The following is an 18,891-nucleotide window of genomic DNA, read 5'->3' as shown; positions in this document are numbered from 1 at the left end:
TAGGAGGAAAAAAAAAACTTTTGTTAGGGAAAACTCATCGTTGCCACAACAATTAGCATCGTTGAGAGTTCCTATAAAACAAACTGGAATTTTTTACTTTCTTACATTACTTTTATAAGCTGATCAGCATGATAACTTTTCCGTTAAATGACTCCCCGTCCACCCTGGGTGTAAATGTGAAGCAAAAAAAAGGCCCATTTCTGCTAGTTGCGCATCAAAATGGGAAAGACAAGAGAACGCGCCATTTGAGCAAGGCCAATGTGGTATGATCTAAGTGAGTCACGACAAAGCTACAAGAAAGTATCTACTCCCCTAAAAGTTCATTGATTTGGAACTGCAGCAAAAGGTAGCCTCTTGGGACACATCTTTACTAAGGTTCCTAGACTGTAGGGGACAAACAATAAATAGGGCCCTGTGAGTGCTGTGTGGTGGTAAATGTAGACTAAATCGCAGAATTCAACAAAGGAGAATCTACGGAAAAATAACTGACTCTTATAGAATTTGCTCATTTTGGTGCGAAAAGAAAGATATATAAAAGTTTCTTATGCATGTTGGCTGCTGCAGCCTCCTGTGTCTGTTGATACCCCTTCAGGCCAGGCTTAGGTGCTCTCTACACACAGAATTAACAATAAGTCAGTTAAGGCAAACAGGTTCACGGAAATAGTAAAGTCCTACCAAAACGTTTAGAATTTCAAAGATTAGCACAAAGTTTGGACAAGAATAATATACCCACTTTTTTTTTATTAATCTGGAGAACAACTTCTCTCTATGTATTGTCAGCAAATGATAAGACCATCAAGAACCACTTACAATCAAAGGGTCACATCAACAACATAGAGGAGAAGAAAGAAGCTAGTGTGAGCATGTCAAATTATATTCATTGGTAGCCACTAAATGTAACTTAATTTTAAGCTGTTTAACAAAACAATTCTTGTTATTTTCATATAGGAATTTTTGTTGCATAAGAATATTACCTTAAACTGTATTTGTGGTCTTTGCAGTCAACAGGACTGCAGGAAGCTATGTTCAGTTCTTCTTAATGCTTTCATAGGTCACAAAAGTACATTTTTGATCCAAGTACTGTATGTTGGATAATCTGATTAGACTAATCCAATTTCTTAAATATTAAGGCAAGGCACGTTTATTTATATAGCACTTTTAGTAACAAGACAATTCAAATGACAAAAACACTTCAGAACCAACTAAGATACTTTATTCTGATATTCATTAGTTTGCCATCACAGAATAATAATTTAAAGTTTTAAAATGTTTTTAAAACATTGCAAATATACTTCTGCTCAATCACTGCTCAGACTCATTTATTTAGAGTTCCTTCACTCTGTTATAAAGGTTTTTTTTTTATCTAAAAAGTTACAAAGTCCAAAATCACAATGATTTTTCTCTCCTTTGTTAAACAACAAATTCCTGAGTCATCTGAACAATTACAGAAACTTATCATTTAGGCAGAAAGGGTGGAGTGTTTCTTAAAAAAAAAAAAGAGGAACTACTTTTCTGGAGTCAGAAAAGTATAAAAGAACTAACTTAGAGTCCTGTAGTTGCATTTTTGCATATATGTCTAGGTTTCTGAACCCAAGTTAAAGAAAAGTCAATCTCCAGTCCTTTAGCTAACCTTTTGGACAAGTCAAACGTGTCCCTTCTTGAAATAACTTCTGTTTCTCTTCTAGTTTCTCCTCAAGGCACTGAATAAGAATGGGATCCACTTTGGGATCAAGCTTATTGGCAAACCAGTGACCATAGTTGAGCAACCAACGCAGTTCGGCTGCACCGAAAATGCAAACGCTGCGCACGTGCTGTCCAGAGCACGGTGGGTAAAGGTTCTCCTCCAGGTACTGCCATTTCACAAGCCTCGTCTTGCTCATCAGGTCTGTGATATCGGGCTCAGAGCTGGACACCTCCCCTGGAACGCCCGGCAGTCTCACAACTGTTGCCCAGAAGTGTTCGTCCGGTGAGTAAGTGTCTTCCGACCACGCCAAGATCTCCCTCACTACAACTGACGAGTTCATGAACTGAACAAACTCCCGTGACAACACGAAGTAGGCATTCCCAACAAAAATCTTTATGTCATACGGCGGTGGACTCTTTGGCTGCTGCGTTTTAACCGGAAGTTTTTTATACTCGAAACTGACATCCTGCAGCTCATGATGGAAAAGGAACCTCTGCTTCTTGAGCTCACTGGGTCGGCTCGTCTCCAGCATATTGGAGCCCTTCAACTCCTTCAGCTCAGACACCAGCTCCATGTTGGACTTTAGCGGGAAATCCTGGCCGCAAAGGTTGATGACATACTTCCACTTGACCTCTGAAATCAAAAGGTCGGACAGGCAGTTGAGATCGGCCTTCAGTCGGCTGATGCTTGCATAGTGAACAGTCTCCCGTTTGCTGGAGATGAAAACATTAGGGAGACAGCCAGCCAAACCCTCCATAGCAGAGATGAACTCAGCCGACGACTTCTGATCGTAGTGGATACAGTAGATATTATTGGGAGAGTACACTGCCCTGAGGAGTCTCTCCACCATCCATGCATTTTTATGGACAACCAAAGAATATGCAATGGGAAAATCTTTCTCTTCATCAGAAACACATAAATTGTCGTAACCTCTGATCTTCATGAAAGCGGGGCAGTTTCCTGTGAAGCTGATTAGACTTTCATCTTTGTCTTCCACGGTCCTTTCCCTTCTGATGACAAGGGATTTACCCACTTCCACCGGGTCCATGTCGTAAATAGCTTTACAGCTGATGTTGTGCTTGACAAACTGCTGACTGGTTGTGCCTTGTTCAACAGGCAGAGACTCGGGGAGGTAATTGTACTTAATGCAGACCAGCAGCAGGACAATTAACGTCAGCGCGGAGAGGAGGGAGGGAAGGAATCTTCTTCTAAGATTCAGCATGAAACGCCTTGCATTCATCCTGTGGGGAAGCAAAAAAAAAGTCACATTTGAGGAACAGAAACCAACATTTTGACACCCTATATTTGACTGAGTAGTGACCGAAAATCTAAAACGCATCAACGACGTGGAAGTTTTTTTTGTGTCTATTTTGACTATCCAACATCAGTCAGTAAAGTTCAGACAAGGCCATGTTTGACTCTGTGATGCATCAGCCTTTCTTCTAGCAGCACTGTTTGCATCTGGTAACCAGGCAGTGAACGGATTCAGTTTCGATAACAAACTGCTTCCCTGTCTTTCTTGCGTTCCTGTTGAAGACATTATTTGATTTATTTTAAATTCTGGCTTCTCTCTACCAGGCTGGAGGGAGCTTGGCCTCTGGTCAACTGAAATGGGGAGGGTGTTTCCTGAGGAAGACATCTGGGTGGGGCCCCTCAATATCTATAGATAGATTTAGTGGTAGGTTAAGGCTGGGTAATCTATGCAGTTTTACATATATACTATATATACACCCCAAAGTACATATAATTCATACTATACTTGAACCAATGTAAACACATTTCATGCCATTTTCTTTCTAGTGCAAGGGTTCCCAAATGTTACACTTTTCAGTCCAGAAACAACATTGGAAAAGTCTTGTCACCCAGACTATTTGTTGAGTGCACAAGTATTGCCAGTAAGTGGTTTTATATTAAAATGACACTATAGTTCTTGTCAAAGGAAACTCTACCTTGTGAAGGGCTATTCAGATTCTGTCAGCACCTCACTGTCTGGGATGTTAATGCAGCATAGTGTAATGAACCAGGATATGAAGATGAGTGTTTTTAGCTCGACGACATGTGTCCACATTTCAGAGTCTTATTTTAAAGTTTAAAACAAAGCAATTGTATTGTGTTGACGCTGAGGAAAATAAAATATATTGTTGGACTTGGTTACAAAAACAAAAAAGAAGCCTCCACCACTTCTAAACTGTTTTGCAATACTGTGGCTATTTGGTAACTGAATGAAGACACAATGACGGACAAGATACGTAGATAATAATAGCACTGTCAATACAGCAACTGGCTAACCATGAGCCGCTAATGACGCTAAAATGTTGCAAGATTTATAGCATAGATGTACGTTTTGAAATTCTCCTTTTCGTTTCTGTTTTATATCGCAATTTGAACTTTTAAAACCACTGGTCCAGTGTCCATCTGTCCCATACTGTGCTGTCTAGTTGCAGCTAGCAAAATCTTGTTTGGCTAAATCAGAACGTGAAAAAAACACATCTTTTAATCCATCTGTTTGGCAGTATGGTGGGTGCCAGTTAGAAAAATAACATAAATGGTGACAAAAGACATTTGTTTTTCTAAATGTTTTCAGAAAAGCTGGCTAAAGAGAATAAAGGCTGTTGCATACCAGCTGTTATTTCCTATTTCTTCCTCAAACCTGAACAAATTTTAGAGATTATTTTAATCATAATTTTTAAAAGTGTTCTATTAATGAAAATACACAAAAAATAATTCTAATGCTTTTTTTAGTGTCTAGACATGATACTAAAGTTATCATGGGATTTGAAGCCTCTTCATTGGTTCTGCAAGGCTATTTCAATTCAGTTTGATTACATTCGATTCAACTCAGTAATACTTTATACATTTCCAAGAGAAATGACATGCTGTAGCAGCTTTCATTAGCAAAGTTTCTTCAAACAATCATCGTCGATGGTAATAATTGTAGACAGGAAGGATCTCTTTTAATGGTTTGTGTTGCAGCAAATCTGAAGACACCTCTAAGAAAAGACAGTCTTCTGGACTAAAACTAAAATTTGTATGTATAAATATGTTGGTTCTATTTAAGCATCGTTAGTTACTTTAACAGTATTGTTTCATGCACTTAGAGAATGTAACAATATTGGGTAGATACTACATAATATGAAAACTTTGCACGTTAGCATGTTCAATATAACTTGATTGAAACAGAATTAATCAATTTAAGTTTACTAACAAAAATGTGACATTGTTACGTTATCTTGTGTACTGAGAGACAGACGTGACTTCATGTTCAAAAAGATGTTAAAGAACTAATCACAATTAATGCAATGAAAGAAATTCATTTTAATGAAATAAACTGTTACCCTGGTGGCACATAATACATTGTGGGTTCATGAGGGTTGTGTGCTTGCACTCAAGCGTATTCTCCTCACCAGTCTGCTATCCACTAAACTCAACATCACAATATGTTAGCCTAAAGAAGTCAGGGAAACCGAATATTTCAGGTAAAATAAATTTCACACAACTCGATTGCGATTCAAAGTCCAACAATGCCTTTTCTAATACAGAGTAAGGAGACACCTTTGCAAATCCACAGGTTGCAGGATCAAACCCAGTGAGGTTACCAGTTACTTAAAACCCCACCCTCGGTTTTAATTGATCAAATTGCTTTGGAGGGAAGTGATTGAGTAGCGTTGAAGTGAAGGGAGCAGTTCATTTTGAATTAACACAGCTGTGCTCGATTCCGGTCCTTAAGGGGTAGTGCCCTGCAACTTTTATTTGTTACCCTGCTTTAACACACCTGAGTCATCAGGTGTGTTAATCAGTCAATCAGGTCATCAGCAGGACTCTGGAGAACTGGACTGCATACTGAAGAGGTAATTCAGCTGTTTGATTCAGGTGTGTTGGACCAGGGACACGTCTAAATGCTGTAGGACACCGGCCCTTGAGCGCCACAATTGCGGACCACTGAATTAACACAACATTCTAGTGCTGCGAAAGCAAAGGTTGGTGTGCAACCAATGTCCACTGTTTATTCAAGGAAATCCAAAAGGGTTTTTTTTTTTCAGTTTGCAGTTCAATTTTTTTTTAAAACTTAGACTCATAAAACCTAAATATTTTTTCTGATGAGCAGAGATTTATTAAAATGCATTTTTACATAAAAAAAAATCCCAGTTACTTTTGGTATCAGGACCACCTGAGATGTGGCTCTTGATTTAACACTACTGTATTTCTGTAAGTCTAGCCTGAAATGCTGCTCAATACATATTAGATTCTTCTAAACAGATTATGGTCCATGGAAGCTATTACTCTTATCTGTAAACTAAATAAGAGTATTAAGAAAATAATATATGGAATTCCTTTATTGTCTTACAATGTGGAAATTTGGGTGCAACAGTGGCAAAGACACACAATTTATAGTAATGAAAAACAAGATTGTTTAATTTAAAATTGGTTCTAAAGCAACAGAAAATGTGTTTATCAGGCTAAAATAAAAGTAAAAATAAATACCAGAGTAATTATTGCACAATTATTGATAATACAGCCTACTGAAGTAAAAAAAAAAAGATGAAATATTCAGGTTAAACAAAGGAAAAACACCAGCCTATTTACACAACAATGTAAGAAAATATGCAAGATAGTACAGCAAAATCTCAGAGTGGCTAATCTATATCCAAGTGTACCTTATCACCTGTGAGAGACAAGTGGTAATCAGATAAGACGTGCAGTATTCCTTTACATGGAGGAAAATAAAGCAGTCGATTTACCCAACAATGTGAGAAAATATGCAGTATGCACGATTGCACAGCAACATGTTGGGGTAGCTAAGGCATATGCAGCATCTGAGAGACAGGGTAAATGATTGCTGATCAGATCATGTTGTAAATATTTATTGGGTCTGTTGTGAGCAGCAGAGATTAGCAATCCTTTGAGCATTTTGTGTGCAGTAGTCTGTCACTGAAAGAGCTCTCCAGCTCTGCAACAGCTCCAAGCATGGCGTGGGAGACATTGTCCATCAGGGATGTTATTTTTCTTACAGTTCCTTTGTCCCCCACCACCTTCGATGGGTCCCAGGGGGGCATCCTAGGACAGAGGTGCCCCCCCGATGAGTTTATCTAGCCGCTTCCTCTCAGCTACAGATAAGCTGCAGCTCCAACAGACCAGACCATAGAAGGTGATGATGTTGTCCTGCAGCTGCACCTCTATTTTTTTTTTCCTGTAGCTGTTATCCTTCTCTGATCTTCTTCCTTCGCATTCTGGTCACAACGGTGCGAATGATGTCACAGGCTGCTTTAGTAGATGGGGGCACATACGCCGCAATCACAATAACGTGCGAGAACTCTCGGAACCATGAAAGGCCTGAGCCCGACAGCTAGCAGTCCAATATCCTTAGTCAAAAGTGTCTCTTTAATTGGAATGTCTGTTAATAACAAACACGTGCATACCCCCTCCTCGCTTCTTACCGCTGTCACTTGTTCTGTTGGCTCTGATCAGATGGAAGCCGCCCATGTTTACACTGGATTATATTATTACTTAAATTATTACAATTAAATTATTACTGTACAATTATTCTAATTATATTATAAGGTATACAAAACAAAAGTCCATCTTGTCTCATTCTTGTGAAGCCAGAGGCCTGTACCGTCTTTTCTCCTGAGTTTGATGTTAACACTACACCCCTAATGTCACTGTTTATCTGTTTACGCTGTGTGACATAGGATATCACCCTTCCTTTTAAAACCAAGCCAGTTTTGCTTATTGTGTGCTGCGTATGGCCATATGCAGTGAATCATTACTTCTGTTCATTTCTTTTTTTGGCCTAAATATCTCTCTCGCATGTTTGTGGTAAAAACATAAGAGGAAATGAGTTAGCTTAACTTCCTTGTGACGGTTGTTGGTGTTTACAGTAACACAATCTTTATCCTTCTCGTCAGGATTGATTTCATGAGGTATGTTCTCTTTCTCTCCAACTAATTTAAAGTCATTCTTTCCATAAATGAGTCAGAATCATCCTGTAGTTTGTCCTAAAGTTAACGGATTTTATCAGCTTCAGAGGAGATTGAATCTAAGATTAATGAGATAGAAACGTTGAAGAAAATTCCATTGAAGGTACTTTTAAATCGATTTAACAACATACCAGGGTTGATAGCAGAACGAACCCCCTCATGCCCAGTTCATGGGAGAGATTACTATTGCTTTATAGCAAGTGGAAGTCCTAACTAAAACTGGGCCATGGCCCAGACATAGCAGTGCCAAGCTCTGACATATTTATAAAAACAATGAAATTTGGCAGCCGAGTTCAGGTACTGCATATTAAGGCGTCGCAGCATGCGGTGAATGACTCAGGTTGCACCAAGCAGAACAAGAAATATGTGAAATAAGACCTTATGGCCCAACTGGTTTGACACATTTACACCTCTGCACACTGCTATGGGAGACAAACAGATGGTTCGGTAACAGGTAGTGAAGAGACCAGGAGTTATGACACTATGCAAAGAGTGGGTTTCTTTAACAACAATATACTTCAATGCAAGTGCCGAGGGAGATTTGCGGCAATGAAATAAGCCGGTCAGGTTTCTAGTTAAAAGTAATGATTCAAAGCGTAACAGGGAGTTAGGACTGTCACAGCATGGACGACAAGAGATATGCTGTGGCGTGATCCTAAACAGGTTGAAAATCTTGAAAACCATTCAATGCGGTTCAATTACAACACCTACATTAAGAAAAAGTGACCCACAAATCCTCCACAGCAGTGGAAAAAATGGCATTCACAGTATTGTGAAATCAGCCAACAGGAAAACAACATAAGAGCAGACTCTAAGGCTGATCTAAGGCCACAATAATTGTAAGGGACTGCTGCAGTCAACCCTCTCAAGTGACTGTTCTCACAGCAGAGGGCCACAAACAAGGATCTTTTTCCCCCTGAGCCAGCCAGTTCCTTGCCCCTGGCCGGAGAAGCAGTTTCACCCTGGAGTAATTCACTGCAACAGGATGCCTAGTCGCCACAACCAGACAAAGGTAGAGGTTTGGCAGAGAAATGAACAGGGAAAGGTTAATCATTTAAGTGGTTTATTTTTTACGTGTTTTTACTGTTTGTTGAATGGTTTGAACAAAGTAAACCAACCTGCAGCTTACAGGCCGAGCTACCCATTAGCAACCTTTGATACAATGCTATGCTGATGTGTGTGGGTGTGTTTTACGGTAAGAACAAACTTTATTTCCATAAGGGCTTTATACATCGATGGGACATTAATGTTTGTGTTTTCCGGACCGCTCATTACGACAAAATAGAGCTTAAAAGTTTTTTAAGAAGCACCAAATGCTCCCGTTAGCATTAGCAGCATATTAGCTCCCCCGGATAACTTAAGGCTACCACCTAGAAAACGTAACTACGGCCTTTAGATCTAATGTTGATCTTCATCTCGCAGCACCCTCTCGCTTCCTGAGTTACCAATTTGAGTCTTAATTGTTTCCTAGAGAAATGATTGCATTGAACCAAGATTCACTGAATTATTCTTGTGATGATGGTTTTCAATTGTTTTGTCCTTTTGTGTGTACATAGTTAGCTTCTTGTTATCTTAATTTTGCTTAGTTGTTTAGTTACGTTTCACTAGCCTAGAGAGGATTTGTTGATTGAAACATAATGTTAATTCAGATGAACAGCATTCTATAGGGATGTTCTCTGGATGCTCATTTTATTTCTGTTAATAAATTATTATATTTCAAGAGAAGTTGTCACTCATTTATTCTATATGTGTGCAGAGTTTGCTGTTAAAAGAACGCCAGTGCTCAAATCATTCCTTTGAACTATAGTCCTAATATCAGTTGTTTCAGCTAGTATTCACCAGACAATACCTAACAGATGGAGAGAGTTATTTATTAAACATTAAATAACTTAAAAACATGCATAATGGCATACAAATCTTGATGGCACATTGGTCAGCCCCAAGACAAGCACAAAGGTTATCAGGTTCAGGGAGTAATCACTTTTTTTACATGGGGCCAGGTTGGTTTGGATAGCTTTCTGCTCTTAATAAATGAAATCATCATTTAATAACTGTCGTTAGTATTTACTCAAGTTATCTTTTTGACTGACACAAATTAATCATCAGAGACATTTAAGTATGACAAACAGAACCAAAAAGCAAACAGAACTTGACAAACCCATGGCAAATACGTTTTCACAAGGTGTGCAGTGTTTTTGTAGCCTTAAGGTGCATTCACATTGAGTGCAAATGTGACAAGCTGAGTGACAGATTTACATGAAATCCCAATGCGCAGGGGAGCCACGTGACCCTACGCAAAGCCACAGAGGCAATACTAGCACCGTAAAACACGGGATTTTGTCGATTACAGCGAAGCCAGAGTTACACAAAACCTGGGATCGATGTTAAGAGACAGTTGCTGGAGTTTAAAAAGCTGAACTTTTTTTTTCTATTGTTTGGCCGTGATAACCAATCAGGAACTGGATGTGGCTGTGACGTGGGGTGAAGGACTGCAGCGGAGACTAAGCAGTTTTCTTTCAACGTGGAAGTAAAACTGATAGTGGCGGTCTGTGGTCGGCTCGAGTTATATGACTCAACCGATTATTACTACACAGACAAGTCCAGGAAGGAGCAAGCCTGGAGAAGAGTCAGTGAGGAGGCTGGAGTGGCAGGGAAGTGAAAGCGTTACTAGATACACTGCCATTGTACTACTGTATTTTTGGCTTGTCGCTCGCCGTTTAATTGCTGATGTCTACAGTGTGTGAATGTGAAGGCACCTTTACAGAGCACAAAGTCTCAGTCATCTGGGGACAGTCACAACACTCAGTGATATATAGACCAGTAGACAATTTAGGGTTGAGTTCTTTTCCCAAGTGTACATCATGTGGTGAGGAAAGCTGGAGTCGAACTCAGGGTATTTGCAGTGAGCCTCAGCCAATCCTTTACTATGTAAAGTTAACAGAGGAAAACTGGCTTTTAAACAACAGGTCAGACAGGTAATTAAAATCCCCAAGCCTTGCCCAAAGTCTGACAGATTTAAGAATTTACTCACATCCGATAAGTGTTTACCCTTCCCTACACTGTAAGCCCAACAGTTAACCTGACTTATAAAGATAGAGGACATATCAGTTAAAAATTGGCGCAGAATTTAAACAATTTAAAACATTTTTGTTCTCTGAACAATACAGTGGTTCAGAAAAATGTTTTTGTCCCCATTCCTAATTTCTTATGTTTTGGAAGTCTGTCACTGTTAAGTGGTTCAGAACATCAAACATCTTTAAATTTTAGTTAAAGTCAACATAAGTAAAGACAAAATGCAGTTTTTAAAGGAAGGTTTTTATTATTAAGGGGAAAAAAATTCAAACCAACATAGCTTTGTGTGAAAAAGTGATTGTTCCTCCTGTTAAAACATAACTTGCATAACTGTGGTTTATCACACCAGAGTTCACCTTCTCTAGCCCCACCCAGGCCAGATTATTGCCACACCTTTTCTCTATCAAGAAATCACTTAAATAGGACATGGCTGACAAAGTGAAGCACACCAGAAGATCCTCAAAACCTAGACATCATCCTGACATCCAAAGAAGTATAAACAATAAGGTAAGTAATTGAGCTCTATCAGCCTGGAAAGAGTAACAATGCCATTTCTATAGCTTTAGGACTCCCAAGCACACACAGTGAAAGCCATTCTCCACAAAACATGGAACCTATAAATATGGAACAATGGTGAAACTTCCCAGAAGTGGTCAGTAAGCAAAGATTCTTCAAGAGAGCAGCGACAACTCATCCAAGAGGTCACAAAAGACAACCTCCAAAGAACTGCAGGCCTCACAGGCCTCAGTTAAGGTCAGAGTTTATGTCTCCACCATAAGAAAGTGACATGTACGGTGGCCCTGAGGTGCAAAGCGCTACAACTTTAAGGAAAGCACTCCAACATTAATGAAAGCGCTACAACAATAAGGAAAGCACTCCAACTTTAAGGAAAGCACTCCAACATTTACAAAAATATTACAACATTAACAAAAGCACTTCAACATTAATGAAAGCACTCCAACAATAACGAAAGCAAGCGCTACAACATTTAGGAAAGCGCTGCAACATTTAGGAAAGCGCTACAACATTAACAAACCGGAAGAGGTACGTCCCTGTGGGAGACCTAAGAAATCGCTGATTGGACTACAGCTCGTTTTTACTTTTGAACCGAAAGTATTTCTGGCTTTACTGTGTTTTTTAAAAACATGAATGTTCTCGGTGATCCAAACCGTAAGATGCAGTCTAAAACGCCACTTAGTCTGTTTATAAGTTTCGCTTTTATTAATTATGCTTTTTTTTTTTTTTTAACTACGTGCGCTTTGTTTCTGTACCTCAACGCTCTGGTCTGCTCCTCTCCCCTCCCTCCCCTCGGACCCAGGGGCTTTTATCAGCGGCAGCCTTATCACTACGTTTAATGTCTTTCCACTTCTACAAAAATGTCCTTATTTAAAATCAATAGGAGAGTACGTAGCTGTGTTTCATGCTATTTTCTTTTTAACGACACAGAACCAGTGGCGCTTCGGTGGGCGTGCTGCCTTGGCTTGAATTCAGGTGCGCAAAATTACGTAACATATAATTTAGGTGTGCACTTTTAAGGGTCATTTCAAAAAGCTTGTAACATCAGGAGCTTCACTTCAGACCCAATATTCATTCTCTTCCCTCTACTGCCCTATACAGTCTTTAGGGTAAAATAGAGCAGAGAAAAAAATCGGTTGCAGTTACAACACAACCATCATAATAACAAAGGTTGTGGAAATAAAATTATCGCGTCTACCTCTAATACCCCCCCCCCCCCCCCCCCCCCCCCCCCCAGAAGCAGATTGTATGTTATCGTAGTTGATAATGAAACTACAGCTTATCAATAATCTATCCATGTTGGTCTCATTTGTGAATGAGGCGGAGTTTGATCAAACCTAAAAGGTCCAACATTTTTCCCTCAGCTGTAACCCTTAAAGCATACAGGGCTGCGTCGTTCACGCTGCGTCTTTACGCATTATCCGCAGCTGCTCTATTTTACCCTGGTGCGCTGCGCGCGAGGGATAACAGTGGGGGAAAAGCATAAATAAAGACTGTATAGGGCTCCTTTAGAGGGAAGAGAATGAATATTGGGTCTGAAGTGAAGCTCCTGATGTTACAAGCTTCTTGAAATGACCCTTAAAAGTGCACACCTAAATTATATGTAACGTAATTTTGCGCACTTGAATTCAAGCCAAGGCAGCATGCCCACCGAAGCGCCACTGGTTCTGTGTCGTTAAAAAGAAAATAGCATGAAACACAGCTACGGACTCTCCTATTGATTTTAATTAGGACATTTTGGTAGGAGTGGAGAGACATTAAACGTAGTGATAAGGCTGCCGCTGATAAAAGCCCCTGGGTCCGAGGGGAGGGAGGGGAGAGGAGCAGACCAGAGCGTTGAGGTACAGAAACACAGCGCACGTAGTTAAAAAAAAGAAAAAGCATAATTAATAAAAGCGAAACTTATAAACAGACTAAGTGGCGTTTTAGACTGCATCTTACGGTTTGGATCACCGAGAACATTCATGTTTTTAAAAAACACAGTAAAGCCAGAATAACTTTCGGTTCAAAAGTAAAAACGAGCTGTAGTCCAATCAGCAATTTCTTAGGTCTCCCACTGGGACGTACCTCTTTCGGTTTGTTAATGTTGTAGCGCTTTCCTAAATGTTGCAGCGCTTTCGTTATTGTTGGAGTGCTTTCGTTAATGTTGAAGTGCTGTTGTTAATGTTGTAATATTTTTGTTAATGTTGGAATGCTTTCCTTATTGTTGTAGCGCTTTCCTAAATGTTGTAGCGCTTTCCTTATTGTTGTAGCGCTTTCATTAATGTTGGAGTGCTTTCCTTAAAGTTGTAGTGCTTTGCACCTCAGGGCCACCGTAGACATGGCATGGTAGAGGTCAACCAATGCTGAGCAAAAAGAACATTAAAGGTATATAGCCAAGTTATATGCTTTAAAAAAGACCACAAACTGTTATAATAAGGTTATATACACCAAGCCTCCATCCTGATAATGTTTTGATGGTTCTTTTTGTGAATAAAAATAGCCCCAGCACTGGGAGAGATTAGCAGATATAAACAGACGTGGCGCCATCTAGCGACAGTATCACATCACTACCATGATGCCGGTTAGCTTAATTAATAAATTGAAATTAAATAATGCCAGACCGAGCCTGAGCCTCTGAAATGCCAGCGTGTTTTCATATGATGTTTATATATGTTTTATTTGTTTTTCTTATCACGAGTCAAACCACTCATACAGTTCCCTTATAACTTTATTAAATAGTTAAAAAAAAATATTAAATGATGTGAATTTAGCACATGATTAACTGAAAGTAAATATAGCATAGATATTAAATACCACATTAAAAACCGCAAAATCAAAGCGTTTGCCCATAAACAGCAACAGAAGTGCGGCAGGCGGCCTGCCGGCTTAGTGACATCTTGTGGCAGCTGCATGCCACTGCAGCTGCCACAAGATGCCAGAGGATCTGCGATAGTAGTTACAGCAGCTTGACTGGCGGCGTTGTGACACCTTGTGGCAGGCCGCTGGCGAAAGTTCCACAAACTTATTGGAAATAATATCAATAAAACATGATTATTTGGGAGTAGTTATAGACTAACAGGCATCTATAACAAATCGTTTGCCCACGCACAGCAACAGGAATGCGGCAACAGCCGTGACACCTTCTTGGCAGTCGCATGCCAGTGAAAGTGCCACCAAAACTGCCACTACTAGGTGCAGCGGCCACCGGAAATGCCACTCTTTGCTGGAGCTGCCACAGGAAGTGCCACTATTACCTCCACCGAGAGTGTCACTATGAGCCGCCAGCTTTTATTGCAAATAATATAAATAAAATATGATTATTTGGAAGTAGTTATAGTCTAACTGGCGTCTATAACAAACAGTTTGCCTTAAAACAGAAACAGCAGTACGGGAAGAGCCGTGGCACCTTCTTGGCAGGAGCATGCCAGTGAAAGTTCCACCGTAAGTGCCAGTGTCAGATGCCGCTCACACAAATTGAGCTCGGCCCTACTGAAATTTTATAAACAGCTCAGAATTGCCGTGTAAACACTTGCTTAATTACTATTCTTGAGTAAATGATTTTTTTTCCATTCTGAGCCACGTGTGTTTACACGTTAAGTTTGCACAGCTCTATGAACTTAATCATTTGGATTAGACTTAATTTAATGGTGACAGTAAGCTCTTTTTGGGGACTCAGACTTCAAAACTCATCTGCTTACAGGGAGCACCTCGTCTGGATCCCAAGCTATTTTTCATATTTCCTTATTACGTTTCCATGTTGTTGATTATGCAATTCTGCATTTGCAATTTGATAAGAATTATTACTCAGGACACTGGAACTCTTTATCTGGATGAGGCATTTATATTTGTTTCATCAAACAACCAGCCGATCACTGTGTTCAGCTTCTTACAAAGTCCTGTATTCTATAATATCAAATACATCCCGCTAGTTGTAACAGCAGCTTCGCTCATGGTTTTGTCTGGCCACACCCAAGGCCAAAAGATACGGCAGTGAGGTTAAAGGGATCTGCACGAGCCGCCACCTCCTTCATGTACTTAATTAATTAACGCATGGACTCAACTTAAACATTTTAAGTTATCAAGCTATTTTTATCTAACAGTTTGCAGCACTTATTTAAAATGAGTATAAACAAGTTGATGAGAATTGTGTTCAGCTCACTTGAAGTTTTTTTATTCAACTGAATGTTGCGTTTTACAGTCAGTAAACCAGGACCTTCCTTATGGTTTAGCTTGTTGTAAAGTTGTGAGGATGTGGAATAAAATGTTTGAGGTTATGAATGTGCTGTGAACACCTTGGTTAGTCAGTTGATGTTCGCGTCCAATGTTTTTGAACAATTGCTGCTGTTCTAATTATTTTAACCAATTATCTTGCCAAATAACGTCCCTAGATATGAAGCCGGGGCTAAAATGGACTGGTTTAGATCAAACCAATGTCATTTCTTTGAAGGGCACAGTGAAAAGTTCAGACCAAAGTCAAATTGAGAGTGTGAGTCATGCAAGTAGCTGTTCATACTATGTCCATCCCATCTGACGGAGCTTAAGCAATTAAGCAATTACAAATAGGCAGTGATAGTAATAATTCAGCCGCCTTAGGCTCAAAGCTAGTACAGACACACCCCGTTATTATGCTCCTTCAATTGCAGCACAATTTACTGACTCTTAATGGCTAAATGTAAATTCCAGCCACATTTCTTTGATTTTTTATCTGCAGAAAAAAAAACTGAAGGTCATGTATCATTTTACAAATGATTCTCTACTTTGTTGTTCTAAAAATCCCCGTTAAATGCATAACATGTGGGAAAGCTCAATAATAGTAGAACTGCTCTCACTAGACGGCTGTTGCTTAGCTCACTGTTACATTGAACTGTTTGTTCTTGGATTACAGTCCCCACAGCTCATTCAGTCTCTCGGGAGGTGGTTTTATATAGACTACACATTCCTATTAGCTGGGAGATTTCAGATCCTTTTTCAGCTCTTTTCTGGAACATCAAACTTAACTGGAAACACGTGGGGCATCAAACATTCCCATTTCATCATTAATAATTACTGCTTTTAAACTTTTTTTTTTTTCGTAAGAGAAAAATATATTTCTTTCTGTACAGAAAGAAATATACTTTTCTCTTTCGAAAAAAAAAAAAGTCTACTCTACCCAAATACACCTTTGATGTGGCTTTTTGACCAAATAAAAACACCCACCTTGCTCCAGTGTGGCAGGCGCCACGCAAACGTCTCATCAAGTCATCCTGAAGCGCTGGTTCCGAATTGATTTAAACTTCCAGTTGTCTGCTGCCTGAAGCTTTGACACACGAAGAACCGGACCCTGGAGCTCACTAGCGTCGACGAGAAACACCAAAATTGGGCACATTTCCTCCCTGCGCTCCTACTTTTTTGGATCGCACTAAACTTAATCTGGAGCGTCGCTCCAGCGCGCAATTCGCCTCATTACCTTGAGCGAGAGAGAAACCCGGGAGGGAGACCTCAAGCTGTGGGTATATCTGCGATAAACCGAGAGGAGTGGATGACTATACCGGAAAGAGGGTGGGCTTAGTGGATCTGTAGCTGCAAGTTACGCAGCAGATGTCCTCGCTCGCTCGTAATGCGTGGCTAAACAATAAAAAAGGAACCAACTACTAAGAAACTACTGACTGACAGATGTGGGCTAAGGCAAGGAGATGTGCAAATGAAAAGGGAAACGTGTGATGTCAATACCTTCATTGTCTCTGCTCAAAATAAGCCGTGTGTGTGTGTGTGTGTGTGTGTGTGTGGGGGGGGGGGGGGTGGAAACTTAACAGCAGACTCAGAGGTATTACTGGGAGTATTACCTTGCACACACATCCAGGTGCACCTAAATAAATGAGATTACTGGAAAGTAAAGCGTTTGCCACAATTCAATTCATAAAGTGAAGTTTCATTCCACTGATTTGTAAACCTTAAAACACGTTTTGTGTGTAACTTCGGGTACCTGCAAATGTCTGCTCAAATCCACACCCAAATACTGAAAGACCTATGTCTGAAAAGCCACAACCACATGGTGGTTTTGTGTCTGTTTTTTTTTTTTTTTTTTTTTTTTTTGTAAAATTGCATTAACCATACTGCTTCCACTTTCTTGAAGCAGTGTTGCGTGGTTATGTTGCAAGATTTTGTTTAGTTTGACTGAGCGAATGTGGCATAATGGAGATACTGGGGAAATCAAACATCGTCCATAGCTTAACAGATCCGGGTAAAACACCACAACACACACACTGCAAAACATACTAAATAACTTTATGATCATTTGTGAAGAAGCCGGGGGGAGGGATCTCCAAATTTGTAATCATTTCTGCCTGGATGAAAAAAGAGGCTTCTTAGTATGTTGAACAGTGACAGGTAACCCTCTCCAGACAGAAATGGTTTAACCTTACTACTCAACAGCTAATGGGAAAAAAACGGCACAAATTATATCAAGACGTTGTCAACGTGCTGTAGACACGTTAACAACACATTAACAACATGTTTTCAACACGTCAACGTATGGAGCAGGTCACATACTGGAAAACAAGGCCATGATATTATAAGATATTTAAAAACAAACAAAATTATTTTAAATCAATCCCGAATGTGAACCAGTAGCCAGTGATTTGCTGCTAAAACTGGAGAAATGTGTTCTTGTTTTCTGGTAGCAGTTAAAAGAAGAGCAGCAGCGTTTTGAAGCAGCTGCAGTCAAACCACTAGAGTTTTTTTAAGCCCAGAGTAAAGTGGAGTGAGGTCATCTAAGCAAGTTGTAATTGAAGCATAGATTAAAATCTTTGGTTAGCTGTCTCAGTTTGAAAAAGCTGCACCAAACCACAGATTTTAACTGAGCATCAACTTTAAGATTATTCTCAAGTCTTATACCCAGGTCTGTAGCAGTCAGTGTCAGATACTGACTTTAAGGTTCCAGGTCAACACTGTTAGAGACATCAATGAGCCCAAACACCATAACATCCATGATTTCTGTAATGCCTTTGAGAAGTTTATTTTTAGAGCAACTGTTTTCCTTTTTACTGTCATAAAAGTCTGTCTGTCTTCTGCCTAAAAAAAGAAGGCTAAACAGTAACTGATCCCAAAGGGATGGGGTAAAGAGAGACGAGGAAGAGGCCAACAATGGAGCCTTGAGGCACTCCGCGTAAGTGGCACTCTTTAATAAAATACAATAAAAAAGCAGTTCTCCATTCTTAAAAAATGAGTGTAATAATACCGGCAATAACTTAAAACTACTTTATTACTTTATTTAGTGATTATTTGTACATTTGGGTTCTGTTTCATTTGATCCATTCATGCATGTCTGTCTTGAAACAAAACATATTTTACAAGAATAAAGCAGACAGCTGAAATGGACTCAGAAAGGTGGCGTTTTGGTTGCAGCAAATAGAATTTCTGGAGATGAGTGACAATCAGAACAAATGTGTTTTTTTTCGTCAGAAATCTGGAAATGACCACAGAGCCGTTTACTTGGTGAAAAGGTGCAATATTGAGCGCAAATGATGTGATTCTCCTCGTATTAGGCGGTCCTGGTATGTTAAAACAATCACAGGTAAACAGTTGTGTGTGTGTTTTTTTTTTGTTTTTTTTTCTGTTTTAACCCACTAGCTGAACAATAGTGTCGACTCTCCTCTTCACTAGTGGGTCAAAAATGAGACG

General features: G+C 39.7%; 1 protein-coding gene across 1 annotated transcript; it reads right to left on the bottom strand.

The window, feature by feature from the left end:
• Positions 1-1,191: 1,191 nt before the first annotated feature.
• On the bottom strand, positions 1,192-16,854 carry LOC105931110 (glucosaminyl (N-acetyl) transferase 4). The gene is made up of 2 exons (XM_021320095.2): positions 16,429-16,854; positions 1,192-2,925 (listed from the first exon to the last, which is right to left on the bottom strand). Exons 1-2 carry the CDS (start codon positions 16,464-16,466, stop codon positions 1,626-1,628), a joined length of 1,338 nt encoding a protein of 445 aa, XP_021175770.1. The 5' UTR covers positions 16,467-16,854; the 3' UTR covers positions 1,192-1,625.
• Between the last annotated feature and the right edge of the window lie 2,037 nt (positions 16,855-18,891).

Source organism: Fundulus heteroclitus, chromosome 8 (genome assembly GCF_011125445.2).
Source record: "Fundulus heteroclitus isolate FHET01 chromosome 8, MU-UCD_Fhet_4.1, whole genome shotgun sequence".
Taxonomy (NCBI): Eukaryota; Metazoa; Chordata; class Actinopteri; order Cyprinodontiformes; family Fundulidae; genus Fundulus; species Fundulus heteroclitus.
The sequence above is the reverse complement of the archived record's forward strand: the minus strand, read 5'-3'. Positions and strand labels throughout refer to the sequence as shown.